Source organism: Triturus cristatus, chromosome 1_1 (assembly GCF_964204655.1).
Source record: "Triturus cristatus chromosome 1_1, aTriCri1.1, whole genome shotgun sequence".
Classification (NCBI taxonomy): Eukaryota; Metazoa; Chordata; class Amphibia; order Caudata; family Salamandridae; genus Triturus; species Triturus cristatus.
Genome location: NC_140579.1, coordinates 12,955,796 through 12,977,718, shown reverse-complemented (window position 1 = coordinate 12,977,718; position 21,923 = coordinate 12,955,796). Strand labels below are relative to the sequence as shown.

Here is a 21,923-nt window from a genome sequence, read left to right as displayed (position 1 = left end):
ATAAATATATTAAGGCCCAGATGGATGTCTTAACCATCCCTTAAGCATCGGAATAATCGCTACAAAGGAGACCTGCTTCCAGAGGAAACAATGCTCTTCTACTGGACATGCTTGTGGGTGCCTCTTGCTTCATAAATATATTAAGGCCCAGATGGATGTATTAACCATCCCTTAAGCATCGGAATAATCGCTACAAAGGAGACCTGCTTCCAGAGGAAACAATGCTCTTCTACTGGACATGCTTGTGGGTGCCTCTTGCTTCATAAATATATTAAGGCCCAGATGGATGTCTTAACCATCCCTTAAGCATCGGAATATTCACTACAAAGGAGACCTGCTTCCAGAGGAAACAATGCTCTTCTACTGGACATGCTTGTGGGTGCCTCTTGCTTCATAAATATATTAAGGCCCAGATGGATGTCTTAACCATCCCTTAAGCATCGGAATATTCACTACAAAGGAGACCTGCTTCCAGAGGAAACAATGCTCTTCTACTGGACATGCTTGTGGGTGCCTCTTGCTTCATAAATATATTAAGGCCCAGATGGATGTCTTAACCATCCCTTAAGCATCTGAATATTCACTACAAAGGAGACCTGCTTCCAGAGGAAACAATGCTCTTCTACTGGACATGCTTGTGGGTGCCTCTTGCTTCATAAATATATTAAGGCCCAGATGGATGTCTTAACCATCCCTTAAGCATCTGAATATTCACTACAAAGGAGACCTGCTTCCAGAGGAAACAATGCTCTTCTACTGGACATGCTTGTGGGGTGCCTCTTGCTTCATAAATATATTAAGGCCCAGATGGATGTCTTAACCATCCCTTAAGCATCTGAATATTCACTACAAAGGAGACCTGCTTCCAGAGGAAACAATGCTCTTCTACTGGACATGCGTGTGGGTGCCTCTTGCTTCATAAATATATTAAGGCCCAGATGGATGTCTTAACCATCCCTTAAGCATCTGAATATTCACTACAAAGGAGACCTGCTTCCAGAGGAAACAATGCTCTTCTACTGGACATGCGTGTGGGTGCCTCTTGCTTCATAAATATATTAAGGCCCAGATGGATGTCTTAACCATCCCTTAAGCATCTGAATATTCACTACAAAGGAGACCTGCTTCCAGAGGAAACAATGCTCTTCTACTGGACATGCGTGTGGGTGCCTCTTGCTTCATAAATATATTAAGGCCCAGATGGATGTCTTAACCATCCCTTAAGCATCTGAATATTCACTACAAAGGAGACCTGCTTCCAGAGGAAACAATGCTCTTCTACTGGACATGCTTGTGGGTGCCTCTTGCTTCATAAATATATTAAGGCCCAGATGGATGTCTTAACCATCCCTTAAGCATCTGAATATTCACTACAAAGGAGACCTGCTTCCAGAGGAAACAATGCTCTTCTACTGGACATGCTTGTGGGTGCCTCTTGCTTCATAAATATATTAAGGCCCAGATGGATGTTTTAACCATCCCTTAAGCATCGGAATAATCGCTACAAAGGAGACCTGCTTCCAGAGGAAACAATGCTCTTCTACTGGACATGCTTGTGGGTGCCTCTTGCTTCATAAATATATTAAGGCCCAGATGGATGTCTTAACCATCCCTTAAGCATCTGAATATTCACTACAAAGGAGACCTGCTTCCAGAGGAAACAATGCTCTTCTACTGGACATGCGTGTGGGTGCCTCTTGCTTCATAAATATATTAAGGCCCAGATGGATGTCTTAACCATCCCTTAAGCATCTGAATATTCACTACAAAGGAGACCTGCTTCCAGATGAAACAATGCTCTTCTACTGGACATGCTTGTGGGTGCCTCTTGCTTCATAAATATATTAAGGCCCAGATGGATGTCTTAACCATCCCTTAAGCATCTGAATATTCACTACAAAGGAGACCTGCTTCCAGAGGAAACAATGCTCTTCTACTGGACATGCTTGTGGGTGCCTCTTGCTTCATAAATATATTAAGGCCCAGATGGATGTTTTAACCATCCCTTAAGCATCGGAATAATCGCTACAAAGGAGACCTGCTTCCAGAGGAAACAATGCTCTTCTACTGGACATGCTTGTGGGTGCCTCTTGCTTCATAAATATATTAAGGCCCAGATGGATGTCTTAACCATCCCTTAAGCATCGGAATATTCACTACAAAGGAGACCTGCTTCCAGAGGAAACAATGCTCTTCTACTGGACATGCGTGTGGGTGCCTCTTGCTTCATAAATATATTAAGGCCCAGATGGATGTCTTAACCATCCCTTAAGCATCTGAATATTCACTACAAAGGAGACCTGCTTCCAGAGGAAACAATGCTCTTCTAGTGGACATGCTTGTGGGTGCCTCTTGCTTCATAAATATATTAAGGCCCAGATGGATGTCTTAACCATCCCTTAAGCATCTGAATATTCACTACAAAGGAGACCTGCTTCCAGAGGAAACAATGCTCTTCTACTGGACATGCTTGTGGGTGCCTCTTGCTTCATAAATATATTAAGGCCCAGATGGATGTCTTAACCATCCCTTAAGCATCTGAATATTCACTACAAAGGAGACCTGCTTCCAGAGGAAACAATGCTCTTCTACTGGACATGCTTGTGGGTGCCTCTTGCTTCATAAATATATTAAGGCCCAGATGGATGTTTTAACCATCCCTTAAGCATCGGAATAATCGCTACAAAGGAGACCTGCTTCCAGAGGAAACAATGCTCTTCTACTGGACATGCTTGTGGGTGCCTCTTGCTTCATAAATATATTAAGGCCCAGATGGATGTCTTAACCATCCCTTAAGCATCTGAATATTCACTACAAAGGAGACCTGCTTCCAGAGGAAACAATGCTCTTCTACTGGACATGCGTGTGGGTGCCTCTTGCTTCATAAATATATTAAGGCCCAGATGGATGTCTTAACCATCCCTTAAGCATCTGAATATTCACTACAAAGGAGACCTGCTTCCAGATGAAACAATGCTCTTCTACTGGACATGCTTGTGGGTGCCTCTTGCTTCATAAATATATTAAGGCCCAGATGGATGTCTTAACCATCCCTTAAGCATCTGAATATTCACTACAAAGGAGACCTGCTTCCAGAGGAAACAATGCTCTTCTACTGGACATGCTTGTGGGTGCCTCTTGCTTCATAAATATATTAAGGCCCAGATGGATGTTTTAACCATCCCTTAAGCATCGGAATAATCGCTACAAAGGAGACCTGCTTCCAGAGGAAACAATGCTCTTCTACTGGACATGCTTGTGGGTGCCTCTTGCTTCATAAATATATTAAGGCCCAGATGGATGTCTTAACCATCCCTTAAGCATCGGAATATTCACTACAAAGGAGACCTGCTTCCAGAGGAAACAATGCTCTTCTACTGGACATGCGTGTGGGTGCCTCTTGCTTCATAAATATATTAAGGCCCAGATGGATGTCTTAACCATCCCTTAAGCATCTGAATATTCACTACAAAGGAGACCTGCTTCCAGAGGAAACAATGCTCTTCTAGTGGACATGCTTGTGGGTGCCTCTTGCTTCATAAATATATTAAGGCCCAGATGGATGTCTTAACCATCCCTTAAGCATCGGAATATTCACTACAAAGGAGACCTGCTTCCAGAGGAAACAATGCTCTTCTACTGGACATGCTTGTGGGGTGCCTCTTGCTTCAGTGGCAACAAATGTGCTTCCCCTTTAAAATCAGGTGGCAGGGAGGTCGGAAGGCTCCCATTGAGAGGAGAGCGGTGGTGCTTAGCAAAGTGGGCTGACCGCCGGGGGGGCAGACAACGAAGCAAGGAATCGGCTGTATGGCTGCTCTGAGCATGGAGGTTGAGTGCAGCGGTGACCCAGGCGTTCTCCTGATCCCAGAATACAAAGGAGGGGAGCCAGCATCTGGCTGCCTGCGACGCCTTGGAGGGCTTCCTTCACCCTGCTGGCACCTGTAGATCGGAAGGCGGCTTGCCCGGAGGAAGTCATCAGTCGGGCTGGCACTGAGAACCAGCACCATTGAGGCCTCACAGCACGAGAGAAGAGCTTTGTCGAGGGGGCCCGAAGTGACGGCGGTAAGTTGGGTCCTGCCTGCGGCCTGTGGTGCCTAAGGGGGGAGTCTGATTGGGAATTCTACCTGTGGTGGGGAGAGGAAGAGCCTGTGAGCTCTGGCCCACACGCAGATGTGCACAGCCGGGGGTGCACCGAATCCCAGTCACCTGGAGAGACCCAGCTCGGTGAGGGGGCTGGAGCACTGGAGACAGCCGATTGAGTGCTCTCCCCTCGAATCTCTAAGGAGGCCTGGAGTTACGGCAGGGGCCAGCCCTGTACACAGACCACGCAGGACTCCAGGGGACTTTAACATGCCCCGTCTATGGACAATACTATACAGTGAGCGTTCTCCACTTTTCTTGACCTCGACAGATGCAACAATTTGATCTCCCAGTGGTGACCCGACGCTGGGAACAGCTGCAACACTGGGTGCCATTCAGGGATCAAGAGCAGCGCTGCAATCTAAAGTGGACGCCACGACTATTGATATCCATCTACTGAAGACGGAGCTTCGTAACATGGCCGACAGGGTCAAGTCAACGGAGGAAGATGTACTGGCTCTGAAAAATACAATCTGTCAACTGCAGGCGATGGTGGCTGGACCTAAATGCAGCACAACACAGATTGATTTGTGGCAGGAGAACATTGAGTGGAGGTCCTGCAGCAATAATTTGCACTTCCTTGGGTTTACAGAAATGGCTGTGGAGCCCTCAGCGGACCTCTTCTTGGAGGAATGGCTCACCACCGCGCTGGGCCTAATACGTCGGTCCAAATGTTTCACAATTAAACGTGTTCATAGAGGGGGGACATGGCCAACTGCCGAGAATGGAGGATGTGAGCAGAGAGAGCTCCATCTTGAACCCCGACACTTGCCAAATTATCCTGATTTCCACTGGACCCTCGGCCACAACAAGAACGGTCTTTGTCAGCGGAATGCTTCTGCGGATGGTGGCTGCGCTCTGAGGACACTAGCTCCAGTGAAAGTTGGATTCTGGGCAACTGTTCTGGCCTACACGAAGATGATGCAGGACGGTGGGAGGAGCCGCTGACGGGCACGGAGGGAGCCATCTGGCCTTGATGCTGCTGGTATATGATCTATGGCCCCCGGCAGTTCCTGGGCACTGAGTCGAGACCGGGAGCCTGGCAACTGTTCGGGGAGTGCGGGGCCCGGTGTGGAGGTGCCGTCTGCCCAGTTCATCGAACTTTGTCGGATCAGACGTGGAGGAAATAAGATGGCGGGAGGCGGAGTCTGTTGTGTATGACCGATCATCCATCGGAGTGTGGCAGATACCGAGCGTCGAGAATTTCAGGGCTCCCTGCTGTTGCTGGGGCTATAGTGAGGATACTATGCCTGGCATTGAAGGAGCCCATGGAATATGATTGTGTGGGGAGGTGTTCAACAGGAGTAGTGTATACATCTGGTGCATTTGCACAGTATGAGCTGCACATAAGGTGGCTTAGAAACAAGCAGAGACAACCACTGCTCCCTGTTTCCAACCAGAGATGTCTGGCATTCTTAGTTGTCTGTCTCTGACAGTGCAATGTCTTAAAAACAGGTACATGGCCCTGCTCTGAGACAGCTCATGTGTTCAAGATACAGCCTTTTAAACTGGCACCACAAATGGGGATCAATGCACACATTTGTTCTTAATACCAACTAGAAGCCAGTGATAACAGCAAACTCAAAATGCAACACATTTTTCACTCACTTCTAACGTGAAAGTATTGTTCAAACGTTTGTACAACTACAAAGGTCTGTGTGAGGGCATCGGCTTACACACAGATACATACATTTAAATGATATATTTGTTAACACCCAACCCTGCCTGATCTATACAGTAATGGGATTTACTAGATTCATGTTGACATGACATGTTCACCTTAAAAGGCTTCTTGTCTGATTGAAATCTCAGGCCTCCCTTGGATGTTTTGAAGAAGAAAACATTGCAATAATTCATGAAAAACTCACCAAGTTCTTTAGAAAGTTCTCCTAGGTAAAGAAAAAACAAGTAAGAATGTCAGAAACAAACTCCTAAAACTTCACTTAGTTGAATCAAGTTGAAATCACTGTTGAGCCTTTTCCATTCACCCCTCTTATGATCCTCACACACGTTTGACCCTTGTTCCTGAGGGCCTGGTTAGTTATTCAAGTTTTAGCACACAACCAAAAATCATGAAATAGCAGAGCTCGACACTACCACGTGTAATGCTTACATATTTAAGTTTTGGGTTAAAACGAAAAATATCTGATTATAACCCACTGTGTGAACATGTTCAGACCTGGTTTAAACTGGAATACACTTTGTTTTAATAAGTCCAGTCAAATACCTTGAACACAGTCACATGTCCATTGTGACTGAGGCACACTCAGGGTCAAGGGGAATATCCCCACTCAATTTAATATCTATGTACGACAGCTTGCCAATATAGTACAGGGATTTGGCCTTTCAGTGGTGTCATATGCTGATAACACCCAGCTGGCAGTGTCTGACAAATGGCCCCAACCCAAGTAACCATCAGCTTATTCACGGTCTTGAGAGTGGTAACATGGATGTCGAGCCGTTGTTTGAAGCTAAATGGTGAAAAGACAGAGCTTATCATATTGGGAAACCTTGACATTCACGCACCCTGATACAGTGGCCCTGCTGCCTGGGAGACCCACCTATCCCTAAACCGACCATAAAAAACCTGGGAATGTGGCTGGAGGATACACTCACAATGGACCCACCTATCCCTAAACCGGCCATAAACAACCAAACCTGGGACTCTGGCTGGAGGATACACTCACAATGGACCCACCTATCCCTAAACCGGCCATAAACAACCAAACCTGGGACTCTGGCTGGAGGATACACTCACAATGGACCCACCTATCCCTAAACCGGCCATAAACAACCAAACCTGGGACTCTGGCTGGAGGATACACTCACAATGGACCCACCTATCCCTAAACCGGCCATAAAAAACCTGGGAATGTGGCTGGAGGATACACTCACAATGGACCCACCTATTCCTAAACCGGCCATAAGAAACCTGGGAATGTGGCTGGAAGATACACTCACAATGGACCCACCTATCCCTAAACCGGCCATAAGAAACCTGGGACTCTGGCTGGAGGATAAACTCACAATGGACCCACCTATCCCTAAACCGGCCATAAAAAACCAAACCTGGGACTCTGGCTGGAGGATACACTCACAATGGACCCACCTATCCCTAAACCGCCCATAAAAAAACAAACCTGGGACTCTGGCTGGAGGATACACTCACAATGGACCCACCTATCCCTAAACTGGCCATAAAAAACCAAACCTGGGACTCTGGCTGGAGGATACACTCACAATGGACCAACCTATCCCTAAACCACCCATAAAAAACCAAACCTGGGACTCTGGCTGGAGGATACACTCACAATGGACCCACCTATCCCTAAACCGGCCATAAAAAACCAAACCTGGGACTCTGGCTGGAGGATACACTCACAATGGACCCACCTATCCCTAAACCGGCCATAGAAAACCTGGGAGTCTGGCTGGAGGATACACTTGCAATGGACCCACCTATCCCTAAACCGGCCATAAAAAACCTGGGACTCTGGCTGGAGGATACACTCACAATGGACCCACCTATCCCTAAACCGCCCATAAAAAACCAAACCTGGGACTCTGGCTGGAGGATACACTCACAATGGACCCACCTATCCCTAAACCGGCCATAAAAAACCAAACCTGGGACTCTGGCTGGAGGATACACTCACAATGGACCCACCCACCCCTAAACCAGCCAGAAAAAACCTGGGACTCTGGCTGGAGGATACACTCACAATGGACCCACCTATCCCTAAACCGGCCATAAGAAACCTGGGACTCTGGCTGGAGGATACACTCACAATGGACCCACCTATCCCTAAACCGGCCATAAAAAACCTGGGACTCTGGCTGGAGGTTACACTCACAATGGACTGTCTGTCCAGGAAATTATCAGGAATTTGCTTCTCGGAAGATTATTGAAGGGATCCCTGTGCACCTGAAAAAAACGGTCATTTAGTCCCTTATAATTTCATGCCTGTACTACGGCAACTCGCTTTATGTGGGCTCGCCTAAATATGTAACACCGAGACTCCAGGTGGTGGAGACTGCGGCAGCCAGACTTTTATTAAAAATTCCCAACCACCTATCTATTAAAGAACCACTCAAACAGCTTCACTGGTTGCCTATCGAAGCCAGAATCAAGTTCAAAGCCCTCAGTATGGCATACAGGGCCATTAACAAAAGCTTGGACAATTGATATCCAGGTAGTCCCCGACCAGAGATTTAAGATCTTCTCAGCAACAGCTCCTCAAGACAACCAGAGCCAAAAGGGCGAGATGGGGAGGCAGATCATTTGCCCATCTGGTACCAAGGCTGTGGAATGTCCTTCCATTTGAAATCACAAACCTACCGAATGAAACCTCCTTCAGGAAACACTTAAAGACTTGGTTGTTCCCCCGTTAAGTACATTCAGGAGCATAACTTTACAAACAGCACACACCAGCGCTGGGGAGCCTCCGGGCAGCCATGCGCTCTACAAATCCTAAACATAAACATAAACATAGGGGAAGGGCGTGACGTGGACTGCTTTTCCTACTCACTGCATCTTGAAGTACTTTTTCAAAAGTCACTAGCAGACCCCACCCAATTGTCGGTATCCCAGCTTTGGCAGAAACCAGCCCAACTGACAAGATATCCCATGGTCCTTTGGAAGTTGATGTAAACACTGCAGGATGTCCATGCACCAGCAGCTGCCAGGACCTGCCAGCAGTAGTACCCAGTGCCTGATCCTACAATCCAGCACCCGTTATGCCACCCACTCCTGATACACACCACCCATCCCAGACTCCATTCTAATGCCTGTCAGGATTCGTTTTGATATGTTTTTACAAATATTGCATATAAAAAGAAAATCAACCATAAAAGAAATTGCAGTAATACAGCGCACATGGAATTTTACAAGTTTAATGTTCAGTCACAGAGAGAGAATATGGTACAATGAGGCACCGGGTTTAGACATTTACATCAACAAACTGAATGAGTAACCCCCACAGGACTACTGTGGCTGGGCTGTCAGACTATATGGAGTCAGGTTTTTGCCCATGCTTCTTTTATGCTCTGTACTCTCCTGACTTTAGGTATTTTAGGAAGAGGATGTGGTTTTACGGCCAGAGCTGACGGCTTTAGAACAGGGGAACCAGGTTTGAATCAGTGCCTGCTCAACATCTTGTGATCCTGGACACATCATTTAATCTCCCCAGCTTAAAACGAAATAAAAAATAATCTGACCTTGTGTAATGTAGTTGTGCTCATGTAAAGCGCTCCAATAACTTCAGATCGAGCTATCGCTACGTTAAACTTACAAATATCATTAGTGTACTTTTTATACTACAAGTCCTTCAGCAGAGAGTTCAGGGTCCCTGTCTCGCTTTATTTGGAAGGATCTGAGTGGTGCCCATATATCTCTTGGTCTAGCTGCCTGTGGAATCACTGTCACACAGACATCCATCTTGTCGCTGCAATGTATTTTATCCTTGGTCCAGCTCAGGTTGACAGTACTAGGCCTCGCCACCAGCACATTGCCATGAACTGTTTAGCCAGGAATGCAGACAGTGCTTTGAATGGGCCGGTACTGACCAGTACGGAGTACCAACACTCTTTTATTTTGCGAGGGAGAGTACCAGCACTTCAAGAGAAATGCACTACCTTTAATTGGAGAGTACCGGCACTTCTCAGAAACAAGCAGCTATCTGGTACAGAGCACCTGCACTTTTATTTTTCCATTTCAAGCACTGGTTCAGTATAGTTTTCCATTCCTCACATATCACAAAAGGGCAGAGAGTCTGAACAAACAGGAGAAATATATTTAAAGACTGTCTGCCAGTATACAACCACAAGGGGGCGCAGCCATCCAAGGAGCAAGAATCCCACTTCTGCGGCATAACAACATCTGCAGCTGGCTTCATCACAGTCCCTTGGACAGTCTTCAAATTCGGTCCATTGAAAATTGTGACATGCCACGTACATGCCAACATTGTGTTGTGTTGTTTCACGAGGACAGATGACACAGACTCGATGTAAGTAGATATACTGGAGCTTTATTGCACATGCATCTCTTCCTTCCAGCTCCATTCCCCTAACTGCCCTTCCTAGCTCCTCCCTTTCCACTTCACTTCTACCTCCCACTTTTCCTTCCGCCGCAGGAACTAGTGCCCCTGCATGTATTTTCTATAACATTACATCTTCCCCCTTCTTACACAACTTAAATCAACTGGTACATTTACCACAGAGTAAAAGATAAAGAAGTGAACATAGTTACTGTTCTTCAATGAGACTGATGGGCCTTCGATGGAGCCACTGTGCCATGCAGTCTACTTCTTGAGTGGGTTGATCCCTCTCACCAAGAGAGATGGGAGACTGGTGCTCTGTTCCCATCACGTGTGTCCTCTTTCTGGTGCAGCCAATGTCTCTCTTGCGGTTGGTGTGTATCTATGAAAATGCACCATATTCCGTGTTATTCTATTGTCGTCTAAGGCATCCGTGATCGTAGTTCCCTTTTGTTTTGTCACTAGCAGTGGGCGAGCATGGTATCGACTGGCAGATTTTCTTTGTTGCCGTACAAGAACCCAGTCTCCTTCCTGAATGGATGATAGTTTAGCTTTCCGCCGAACATCAAGGTTGCTGGACATCTGTTGGTAGTATTGTGTGGTGTGGTTCGATATGCTCGTAACACCTCATTTAACGCTGTTTGGACATCTTGCCTTAATAGTTCAGCTTGCTGTATGGTCTTTTTCAGAGTGGCCATAAATCTTTCTACTATCCCATTGGCCTGTGGCTACATGGAAGTGATCGTCTGATGTCTAAAGTTGAGATGGTTAGCAAATGCAGCAAACTCTTGTCCATTGAATGGCGGGCCATTGTCTGTTTTTACTACCTTCGGTATACCCCACGCTGCAAACACTTCATCCAACACGGGTATAGTGGTGGCAGCTTTGGTTGATGATATAAGCTGAGCAATAGGAAAGCGGGAATATTCATCCATTACGACAAGAATGTATTTACTTGACTGTAGCGGGCCAAAGAAGTCTACTGCGACATGTTGCCAGACGCCCTCCGGCAGTTCTGACATTTGTAGAGGTGCAGGTGGCTCTTTCGATCAACTAATTGACACTGAGGGCAGTCTTTCAGTGTGGATTCAACCATCTGGTCAAGGGAGGGAAACCAGACCCATTCACGCAACACTCTCTTTGTGGCTACAACACATCTGTGCCCTTCATGTGCTAAATTGACAACTACTTGACGCAGCTGTTTTGGAATGATAATCTTTTTGTCTCTTAGCAGGAGACCATCTGAGGTAATGGACAATTCATCCTTTACGTGTCGAAAAGAGGTCAGTTCATGGCTGTCAACCTGTTTATTATGTCCGGGCTCTTCCAGATGTCTCCAGCTGTTTGTCTGGATGCGGTGTTTCACATTTTGCAGGGTGACATCACCAGTGGTGGCTTCAAGAATTGCCTCAAGAGGGACTGCAGGTGGTTTTGCTTGAGCCACGACAAAGTGTATGTATTCCTCCGCTAACAACAGGTTTGATTTTGAGGATGTCTTAGGTTGTCACGACATGTAGTCAGCTGGGTTTGCTGCTTTTCCAGGTTTGTGGACAATTGTGTACGTGTATTTTTGAAGACGGATACCCCAGCGCTCTATTCTGGGTGGCATTTTGGCACGGGGTTTCTGAATATGGTTATCAGGGCCTGATGGTCCATGATGAGCGTAAAGTGTTTCTCATAGAGGAAAATGTGTAACTGCTAACAGACCACCGCCAAATTTTCCTTCTGCGGTTGGGAGTAGGCTCTCTCTGTGTCAGTCAGGCTACGACTGGCATATGCTACGATGTGACGTTGATCACCTTCCTTGTCATACTGAGCCAGTATAGCTCCAAGCCCCAAAGGACTGGCATCCACAGTGATTTCAGTTTTCCGACGAGGATTGAAATAAGCCAGATTGTTGGCGGGCTCAACAGATGCTTTGATTGAGTGAAATGCTTGATTACATCTAGTTGTCCATTGAAATGTGAATCCTTGGTTAGTACATTTTCGCAAGGGGTAGCTGAGGGTGGCATAATCCTTGATATAACGTGCACAGTAGCTTGCTATTCCTAGAAATTAATGCACATCCCCAGCATCTCGAGGTCAAGGGGTATGGTTCAAAGCTGTGATTTTTCAGGATTTGGTCTCATTCCTGTGCCTGAGAAGATGTGTCCAAAGGACTTCAATGTTGATTTTTGGAATTCACATTTGTCTTTATTGAGTGTTAGGTTTGCTTCCAAGAGGGCATGACATACTCGGTCAAGTGCCTGGTCATGTTCTTGTACCATTGCTCCGTACACGAGAATGTGGTCACTGAAGTTGAGGGTGTTGGGAATATGGTAAATGACCTTTCTGATCGCTTCTTGAAAGATCTCAGCCGCAGAAGAAACTCCGAAGCTGAGCCGTTTGTATCTGAATAGGCCTTGGTGAGTCGAGAACGTGGTGATATATCTTGATTTTTCATGAAGTTCAAGCTGGTGATAGCCCTTATTAAGATCTAGTTTGGAAAACATTTGTGCCCCATTCAACGACGTGATCATGTCACTGATGTGAGGTCCAGGGTGCCTCTTCCTTTCGATGGCAGTATTGGGTGCTCTCATATCAACACAGAGACGTACTTTCACATGTGATCCTTTTTTGGGTACTATGACCAACGGCGATACCCAGGGAGTAGGTCCCAAAGTTCTCTCAATGAGGTCTGCCCGGAGAAGATCTTGCAGTTCCTCCTCCACAGACTGTTGAAGATGGAACGGTATTTTCCTGTGATATTGTGCTATGGGTGTCACATGTTCATTTATATGTAGGCTAACTTGAAAGTGAGCCATCTTCCCAAGTCCGGTGAATAATTTTGGGAACTTGTGGACTATGTCAGGTTCATCATCCACTGGATATAGTATTTCCGCTACTTGAAGTCATTCCGCTGTGGGCAAACTAAGGAGGCAGTCTGCTTCAGGCCCCTCAATAACATGAATACGAGCTGGACTAGTTCTAGCTTGTATGTGAGATCAGTCTGACATTGTCCTAAACAAGGGAGAGGTTCTTTCGACATCCATGTGTAAACACGCACAGCAGCTTTGTGCAGGTGGGGTTGTGGATTCATTTTGGTGTACTCCATGACCAAAATGTAATTGAGAGATGCCCTACTGTCCAGCACAAACTTAGCCATGTGTTTTCCCACTTGAAGATGGAGTCATGGTTATTTCTTTAGCCTATCTGGATCCGCGACCCTGCAGATATATTCTTCACTGTCTTGCGGTACGGGCGAGAGTGCCCTCGACTCTCGAGATTCTGAGCATCGCGATCTGTAGGTGGCGTGAGAGTGAAGGCTTGACCGTGATGAGCTGGTGGAGGCATCCCTGCGGTCCCATACTGCCTTAGAATGATGGCAAGAATTGGAATGTCTCGACTGCCTGTGAGTGTCTTTGCGGGACGCTCTGCATACTTTCTCAAAGTGATTGTCTCTGCCACACTTCCTACATCTTTGACTGAATGCAGGATACTCTTCCCTGTGGGGAAAGTCGTGTCCACAGTGATGACATTTAAGTTGGCGCTCCTGTCGCTTATCAGTCCAGCTGGGACTGCGACAACGACTTGGACTTTGAGAATGAACCTTGGACCTCGATGATCTTTCACTTGCAGATGAGTGTCTGTCCGTGTAGCGAGATTGGAGCAGGAACGCTTTTTCTCGTTTTTCCCCTTTCCCCGCTTCCATTTTTTTTGCATGTTCTTCAGCCTGATAATTGACTCTCGTCATTTCTTCAATTTCATCGAGGGAGTAACTTTTCTTTAGAAGGCGTCTACGTAAGGACTACGATTGGCATCCTTCAATGATTCGCAAACAAATGATGCAGTACCTTTACCCTGCACCATTTACAATGCATGCATTTAAGAGACATGCAATTTTGAATGCTTTTAGCACACATAACCCTGCCTAAACCTTACCATACTTTGGAGGGGAGGGGGGAGGATGTGTGTGTGTGTTTTGGTGGTAGTGGTAAGGGTTTAGGAGCGTGTAACGACATTGCCTCGTGCATTCTAAAAAATGAGGGGTAAAGGCATGCAAGGTAAAACCATGTGTTTTAATGGCATACAACGAAGACCAGGATACGGAGGAAAAACCAGATCCATAGCAAACACTTGATATAGGAAGATTGAGCATCAGCTGCAGCGGAAGAAGGAAAATCTGTCTGCATGTTATGAGCAGTGGTTGTGGGTTACACCGGGCTGTTTTTCTACCAGCATGAATAAGTATTTATATGTCTCGGACAGTATGAAAATTAGGAAAATCACCAGAGGCCGGTATATATACATATATCATGTGATCAAGGCTCTGGGAGAGCCGAAACGTTATGGCCGTCGCTCTGGGCAAATAAATGAAAAATTACACCTTAAACTGGTTCGTGTACTTACTTCGCAAGCGTCAGCAGGATCATTGAAGCTGGTGGAGGTGGTTATTTTTATATATATATATATATATATATATATATATATATATATATATATATATATATATTCACTTAAAAAACCATAGGTTTCACACATGTTATAGTTAGGTGGACATTTCACTCGTAAAAAACCAATGAAAGTCCCCCGTTATAGTTAGTTCAGATAACTATAACTCGCGCGCCCGCAATCCACTGCTCATGACGTCACATATTACATCATTCATGACATGGTCAGTGGCATCACTCATGACATCACTGATGACATCATCCTTGTGATAGAGTTGCGGTCGCGCGAGTTATAGTTATCTGAACTAACTATAACGGGGGAATTTCATTAGTTTTTTACAAGTGAAATGTCCACCTAACTATAACATGTGTGAAACCTATGGTTTTTTAAGTGAATTTGCAAGGTTTTTTAAATGCTAATTCCTAACTATAACGTGTGTGAAACCTATGGTTTTTTAAGTGAATTTGAACGTTTTTTTAAATGCTAAGTTATGTATTTATTATTATATTTTTTTCAGATTTTTCACGGTGCGCGCACGGTGCGCGCACTCCGCGATTTTTTTATAAAAAAAAAATATCCACCCTTCGTGGTCCTTCAGGGACCCCCTGACAAAGGCTAGGGGGTCAGAAACTCTCTACCCTGCCCCCTTTTCACGTTCTTATATGTTTTTTTCTTTTTTGAAGTGTTTTTCACCGTGCGCGCACGGTGCGCGCAGCCCGCGATTTTTTGGAAAAAAAATATGTTTTTTTTACCCTTCGGGGTCCTTCAGGGACCCCCTGACAAAGGCTAGGGGGTCAGGAACTCTCAACCCTGCCCCCTTTTCACGTTCGCCACCTCTCTTTTTCACTGTCGCACCCAAAACAAACATAATGTCGGCCCGACACTTCCTGATTTCGACCGATTCGAACGTTGACTGACATCTAACCACCAATGAGATTTACGCTCGCGCACGGCACCGTGCGCGCACGGTTCGTGCACGGTGCGCGCCTATAGATATTTATATGCTTTTAAATGCAATTTTCTCAGGAAATACTGAACAGATTGACTCCATATATGCAAAAGGCACTTCCCTGACCCGAGGACTACCTCTTTGCCAAATTTCAAGTAATTCTGTTCAGCCGTTCGGGCTGTACCTTCGACTAAAGGTCCTATGGGAAAATGCATGGGGAAAACGCGTTTTGGGACCCCCCTTTTTTCTTGGCTATATATATATTATCTACTGGCGGTCGCCAGTAGATAGTTATAGTTAGGACCGAGTTTCCATAGGAAATCTCAAAATTCTATTTTGAATAACTTTGGCGCCGGTTGACGAATCCTCGCGAAATTTTCAAAACTAATGGGGCGCTCCGCTCAGCTCCTACCCTGAAAGTCTCGGGGTGATTCGTCAAGCGGGGGCCGAGAAAAAAGGGGGGTCCCAAAACGCGTTTTCCCCATGCATTTTCCCATAGGACCTTTAGTCGAAGGTACAGCCCGAACGGCTGAACAGAATTACTTGAAATTTGGCAAAGAGGTAGTCCTCGGGTCAGGCATGGGTCAGGCATCAAGGGTGAAAAAAACATTTTATTTAATTTTCAAAAAATCGCGGGGTGCGCGCACGGTGCTGGCACGGTGAAAAAACCTTAAAAAAAAACAATGAAACATTTTAAACTGTTTAAGGGGCAGGGTAGAGGGTGCCTGACCCCCTAGCCTTTGTCAGGGGGTCCCTGAAGGACCCCCAAGGGTGAAAAAAACATTTTTTTTCCAAAAAATCGCGAGGTGCGTGCACCGTGCGCGCACGGCAGAAAAAAAATCATAAAAAAATAGAATTAAAAATCAAGTTTAAGTGTTTAGATGTTAGGTGGCTCTAAAAAGAGCTGTTGTGTTCATTGAGTGTTTTTTGGTACCTACAAGTAAGTACCGATGCAGAGTCTAAAGTTCAAGAGGAAGACTCTGTTCCCTTCATCATTGAAATGTACACCGTCTTCTCTATAAATGCCGTGCATGTTGTAACACAAGTTGTTGTGGTATATAGAACCCATACCATAGTATCTGAGGAAAGCAGAAACAGACTTATTGAGGTGCTTTCTTGCTTTGTCAATCTGCGGACAATGTTGGTTGGACCAGTTCCACTTTGGCATATATTAGAATATACAAAGGTAGTTTGTGGAAAAAGTGACATCAATTGCACAAAGGTGTCCTTAACAAGCATTTCCAGACCTACCCCAGTTAAAGTGCCTAGGTCATTTCCACCACAGTGCACAATTATAAGGTTAGGCTGTGGGAGATGTAGAAAGGATTTCACCAAAGGCATTAATTGGTGCCACTTTAACCCTCTCTGACCATTTAATGTCTACATTTGGCAAAGCAAGGTCTTTCACAATACCTCTTTTTTCTGCATACTTTTCACTCCACAAGACATAGCTATGACCTACAATCCACACTGTGAACATCTTCCAAGGAGATCTGGATGCACGCAGAAGGTGTCTTTCAGTAGAATGCCAATATGAAAAGAAAGATAGTTGTAAAATGGAGGCTTACATACTTGTTTTTTTAATAAAAAGAACTCATTGGCTGTTTCAAACCATTCTACACTAAAAACTAGGTTGTAAGTTTACATTTTTAAAAGCATGTTTTGTATTGGTTCAGAAAAATGTGTTCCCAGAGAACATTAGTTTGGATTTGCTGTTAGGTTTGAAAAGTCAAGCACTCTCGCTCTTTGCATTAGAAACATTGTGTGCTGAACTTCTGACCTCTCTGCTCACACCAGTGTTCCATGACCTGTTGCTATGCTAGCAGGTAGAAGTCCTGTTGGGGGTAGGGATCATTTGGAAAGGGTTAAAATTTGCAACCAATAGAAATGTGTGTTTCCATTTGAAAACATGTGGGAAGCAATGTGATTTGAAGTTAACATGTATATGTGTGAAAAAAGAGAGGGAAACTTTGCCATTTACTGGTTCTGGTGAGAGGAGTACAGCTCAGAGATTCTGGCTCTGATAATCTGCTGTGTGAGTGCCACATTTCTTTCTCAACTAACTACTTTTAAAGGTGAGTTATGAATTTGAGAGGGGATGTATGTGGTGCATTTTGATATAAATAATAGAAATGTGTTTCTTCTTTTAAAGTTGTGTTTTACATTTTATGTTTTGGAAGGTATTTAACTACCTTGAACTTGAAAGATATTATGGAGTATGTGTTCACCATAAGTTAAGGTGTACTGGTATCACCCAGGAATACTGTTTTGTGCCTAGAATCACACAATGAGTCTGTGTGCAGACAGGAATTGTTGTCAGAGATTTCATTTGTGTTGCTGTTGTTCTGTAAGACTTGCACTTGCAGGAAAGGGGCAGGTTGTTTTCTTGAACTGTGATGGTTAGCAGTCAGCAGAAATCACTATCTCACAAATGAGAGGCAAATGCTAACACATTTGAAATCAACATGGTAGATTTTCCTTTCAATCCTGCAATGGGTGAGGTAATTCCTACATGTTCAAAACTCCAATTAACCCTTACCACACATGTACTCTTACATACATCTCTGCAGTCTTCATGCAGTTGTGCAAGCGTCCATGCAGATCTCTCTTGCACCTGACAATACACAGTCTCCAGAAACACACTCTTAGCACACAGGCAGCTGCTTCTCCTGCACTCCCATGCTTACTATTCAGCACTGTGTGGTATTTCAGATAGCAGTGTGTAATGCTAACACATTCAATGTCACCAAGGCTCATTTCCTTTGCTCTAGTCTAATCACTCACCCAGGTAACACATGCTCATGATCTCAAGTAGCTGTTAGGACATGTGCTCTTTTCTGCCTCTCTAAACTATAAGGAAAATGTGTCAGGCTGTTACAGCTGTTATCACTTACTGTACCACAGTAGTAAATGTGCATTGAAATTGCCAATCAAATTTCGTTTTCTTCCTAGAATCACACCATGAGTCTGTGTGCACACAGGAATTGTTGTCAGAGATTTCATTCGTGTTGCTGTTGTTCTGAAAGACTTGCACTTGCAGGAAAGGGGCAGCATGTTTTCTTGAGCTGAGATGGTTAGCATTCAGCAGAAATCACTATCTCACAAATGAGAGGCAAATGCTAACACATTTGAAATCAACATGGTAGATTTTCCTTCCACTCCTGCAATGGGTGAGGTAATTCCTACATGTTCAAAACTCCAATTAACCCTTACCACACATGTACTCTTACATACATCTCTGCAGTCTTCATGCAGTTGTGCAAGCGTCCATGCAGATCTCTCTTGCACCTGACAATACACAGTCTCCAGAAACACACTCTTAGCACACAGGCAGCTGCTTCTCCTGCACTCCCATGCTTACTATTCAGCACTGTGTGGTATTTCAGAAAGCAGTGTGTAACGCTAACACATTCAACGTCACCAAGGCTCATTTCCTTTGCTCTAGTCTAATCACTCACCCAGGTTCCACTTGCTGATGGTCTTAAGTAGCTGGTAGGACATGTGCTCTTTTCTGCCTCTCTAAACTATAAGGAAAAAGTGTCAGGCTGTTACAGTAATTATCACTTACTGTACCACAGCAGTAAATGTGTTTAGAAATTGTCAATCAGATATCGTTTTCTGCCTAGAATCACACCATGAGTCTGTGTGCACACAGGAATTGATGTCAGAGATTTAATTTGTGTTGCTGTTGTTCTGTAAGACTTGCAGTCGTAGGAAAGGGACAGCTCATATGATAGGATTTGAAAAGCTCATAAAAAATATAGTAATATATTTAAATTACATAAAGGTATTTTTTTTTTAGTTTCTTTCAGGTATTGCTGCACAACACTGAAATAAATTAAAGATGCCTATAAAATCAAGAAAGAGAAAAGAACATCAACAACATCTATATTTGAAGACAACTGGACAACAAAAATTAGTTGAAGAACATCATGTTGGAAAAAAGAAAAATCTTCTGGTAAGCAGACTAAGGATTTTTTTTAAAATATCCTCAAACAAAGAAAAAATGTAAAAAATATATCCATTGCAAATAGTGTTTCAAGTAGAAAACAACAAAACAAAGGACATAAAATACAAAATGCTAATGTACAATCAGAAGTAAGAAAGAATGACTTAAAAAGAAAAATAGATTTTAAAAACATTCGTAGAAAAATGTTTCAGAGAAGAGTGATGTTCAATTTGCTAAAGGATGTGAAAAAATATAGAAAGAAAGCCAAAATTTATAAGAAAAAGAAACATATTGAATCAATTGTTGCAAAGGCTTTGGAATTAAAAAGAAAACTATTCATTTTAATTTTGAACAGGATCCGTACATTAGATAAATTAGTCAATGTAATGAAGTCAAAAAGCAAAAGGAAAAGAGTAGTGAAAAAAAATAACTTTTGTAAAGTTTTCTTAGGAGAATGGAAGCATAGTCCAAGTACTGAACCGTTTTTTAATGAAGAGACTTATCTTCAAAGTAATAGTTTGCTGAATGCAGTTGACACCAATGGTCAAGCTTATGAAGTTAAAGATGGTTGTGTGATGAAAAGGAGAAAATGGTTCCAAGAAATGAGGAAGAAGTGTTAGCTGATGAAGTTATGGGGAGACGTCCTAAAGCCCCAGTGTACACTTGGAATTGTAGTAGTATTTGTACTGTACGACAGGAATCTATTGATAAATTACGTGACTTTCTAAGAGAATATAGTAAAAAAAAGTGTTAAACAGAAGATTAAGATGCTTCAAAGACTAGATCTATGCAGAGTGAGAAAGAATACTGGTTTGCAAGGACATTCTCTGGCTTGTCTTTCTAGGAAAGTTTGTCAAAGTGTTTTTCACCATTTTAGGATGCTGGCAGTACATCATACTGAAATGAGAAAGTTTGTGAGAAGATTGTATTTGGCTAAAAGTCCAGCACTAAAGTTAAATGAGTTGAATAATGCTCTGTTCCGTGGATCTGTATCAGATGTAGTGAAGGTTACTGATGATATTCAGTTTTGTTACTTTGGTCCAGAACAAGAAAGTGCAGGAATTGACCCAGTTATTGAGGAAAAAGTGGAAGAGAATGTAGAACCCACTGTTACTAAAATTTTTGAAGATGAAATGACAAAATTTACTATCATCTCTAATGAAAGACCAAATATTACTTGTATTTGTTGCCGGAGAAGCCATTATAAAATTCAAACAAGGAATGTTGATCTCTATAAAAAAAGTGAAAAAGATTATAATTATAAGTGGAAGGATTTTGCTACATATATATTTCTGGAAAATTGTTTTGATTTGGGTGAAGATCAGCGTATTTGTAAATACTGTTATAACAAGTTAGAAGAAAATAAAATGCCAGCTAGAGCTGTACATAATAATTTAGAATTGGTTGATATTCCTGCAGAACTTTCTGATTTAAATACGTATGAGTCTATACTCATTCAATGTGTCCATCCGTTTCAGACTATAGTTCGTATGGAGCCCAAAACAGGTAAATTACCTCCTTCAGATTTACAAAGAGGTTTAAAAGGAAGAGTTGTCTATTTGCCATTGGATTTGAAAAAAAATGTTGAAACAATTGATGCAGATAGTTTGGAAACTGAACCATTAGTTATTCTGGTTAATGATGTACCTACAAAGAATAAGACAATTTGGCAGGAGCTGGTAGATGTACGAAAAGTACAAAGAGCAAATTTATATTTGAAAAGAAATAATAAATGGTATGAATCAATTTATATGGATGAAGATGAAGAAGTTTTACTAGAAGACACAGGAATACCAACTGGGCAAATTGAGAAAAGTGGATAAGTCAAAAGAAGAAGAAATTTATGAACATTTCAGCATACATCTTCTTCATTCTAAAGAAGTTATGGGAAACACTATTGATCTGTTTCAGATGAAAAAAGCAAAAGGAACTCCTGTGAGTGTATGGGAGGAGAGCTTGGAAGCTCGTTGTTTTCCCCAGCTGTTTCCTACAGGAAAAGGTGGACGATATGATGAACATCCAGTACAGATTCCTGCTTCTGAGTATCGGACTACAAGATTATATGCAGAAGATCCAAGATTTCGTCAAAGTATTCCTTATTTGTTCCATCTTTTATTTGAAAGTGACTTGTCTGCACTTTCTTATGCAGTAAATCACATTTTAAAAACTGGAGTACATCTACATAATGTGTCAGCAAAGGATTTTATCAACAAAGTGCAACAGCGAGATGATCATTTGGAATCTCAATTGATTAATCTGATGGCTTGTCAGCGTGGAACTAAGGAATATTGGTACCGACGCCATGGAGAATTGAAATGTATGTTACGGAATTTAGGAACTCCTACATGGTTCCTTACCCTAAGCTGTGCTGAGTACGCTTGGGATGATTTACTGGATTTTCTTCGAGAGGCAAATTCAA

The 21,923-nt window shown here is 43.5% G+C and overlaps 1 protein-coding gene across 2 annotated transcripts in view; it reads right to left on the bottom strand.

The window, feature by feature from the left end:
- LOC146869129 (butyrophilin subfamily 1 member A1-like) overlaps nt 1-21,923 on the bottom strand; it is an 862,288-nt gene that overhangs the window by 481,295 nt on the left and 359,070 nt on the right. The window contains exon 6 of one of the 2 annotated variants that reach the window (XM_085627671.1): nt 6,009-6,029. The exons of the other annotated variant lie outside the window; for it this stretch is intronic. Within the exon in view, the coding sequence (XP_085483797.1) occupies nt 6,009-6,029 (21 nt within the window). The remainder of the gene's footprint in view (nt 1-6,008; nt 6,030-21,923) is intronic. 2 annotated transcript variants of the gene reach the window in all.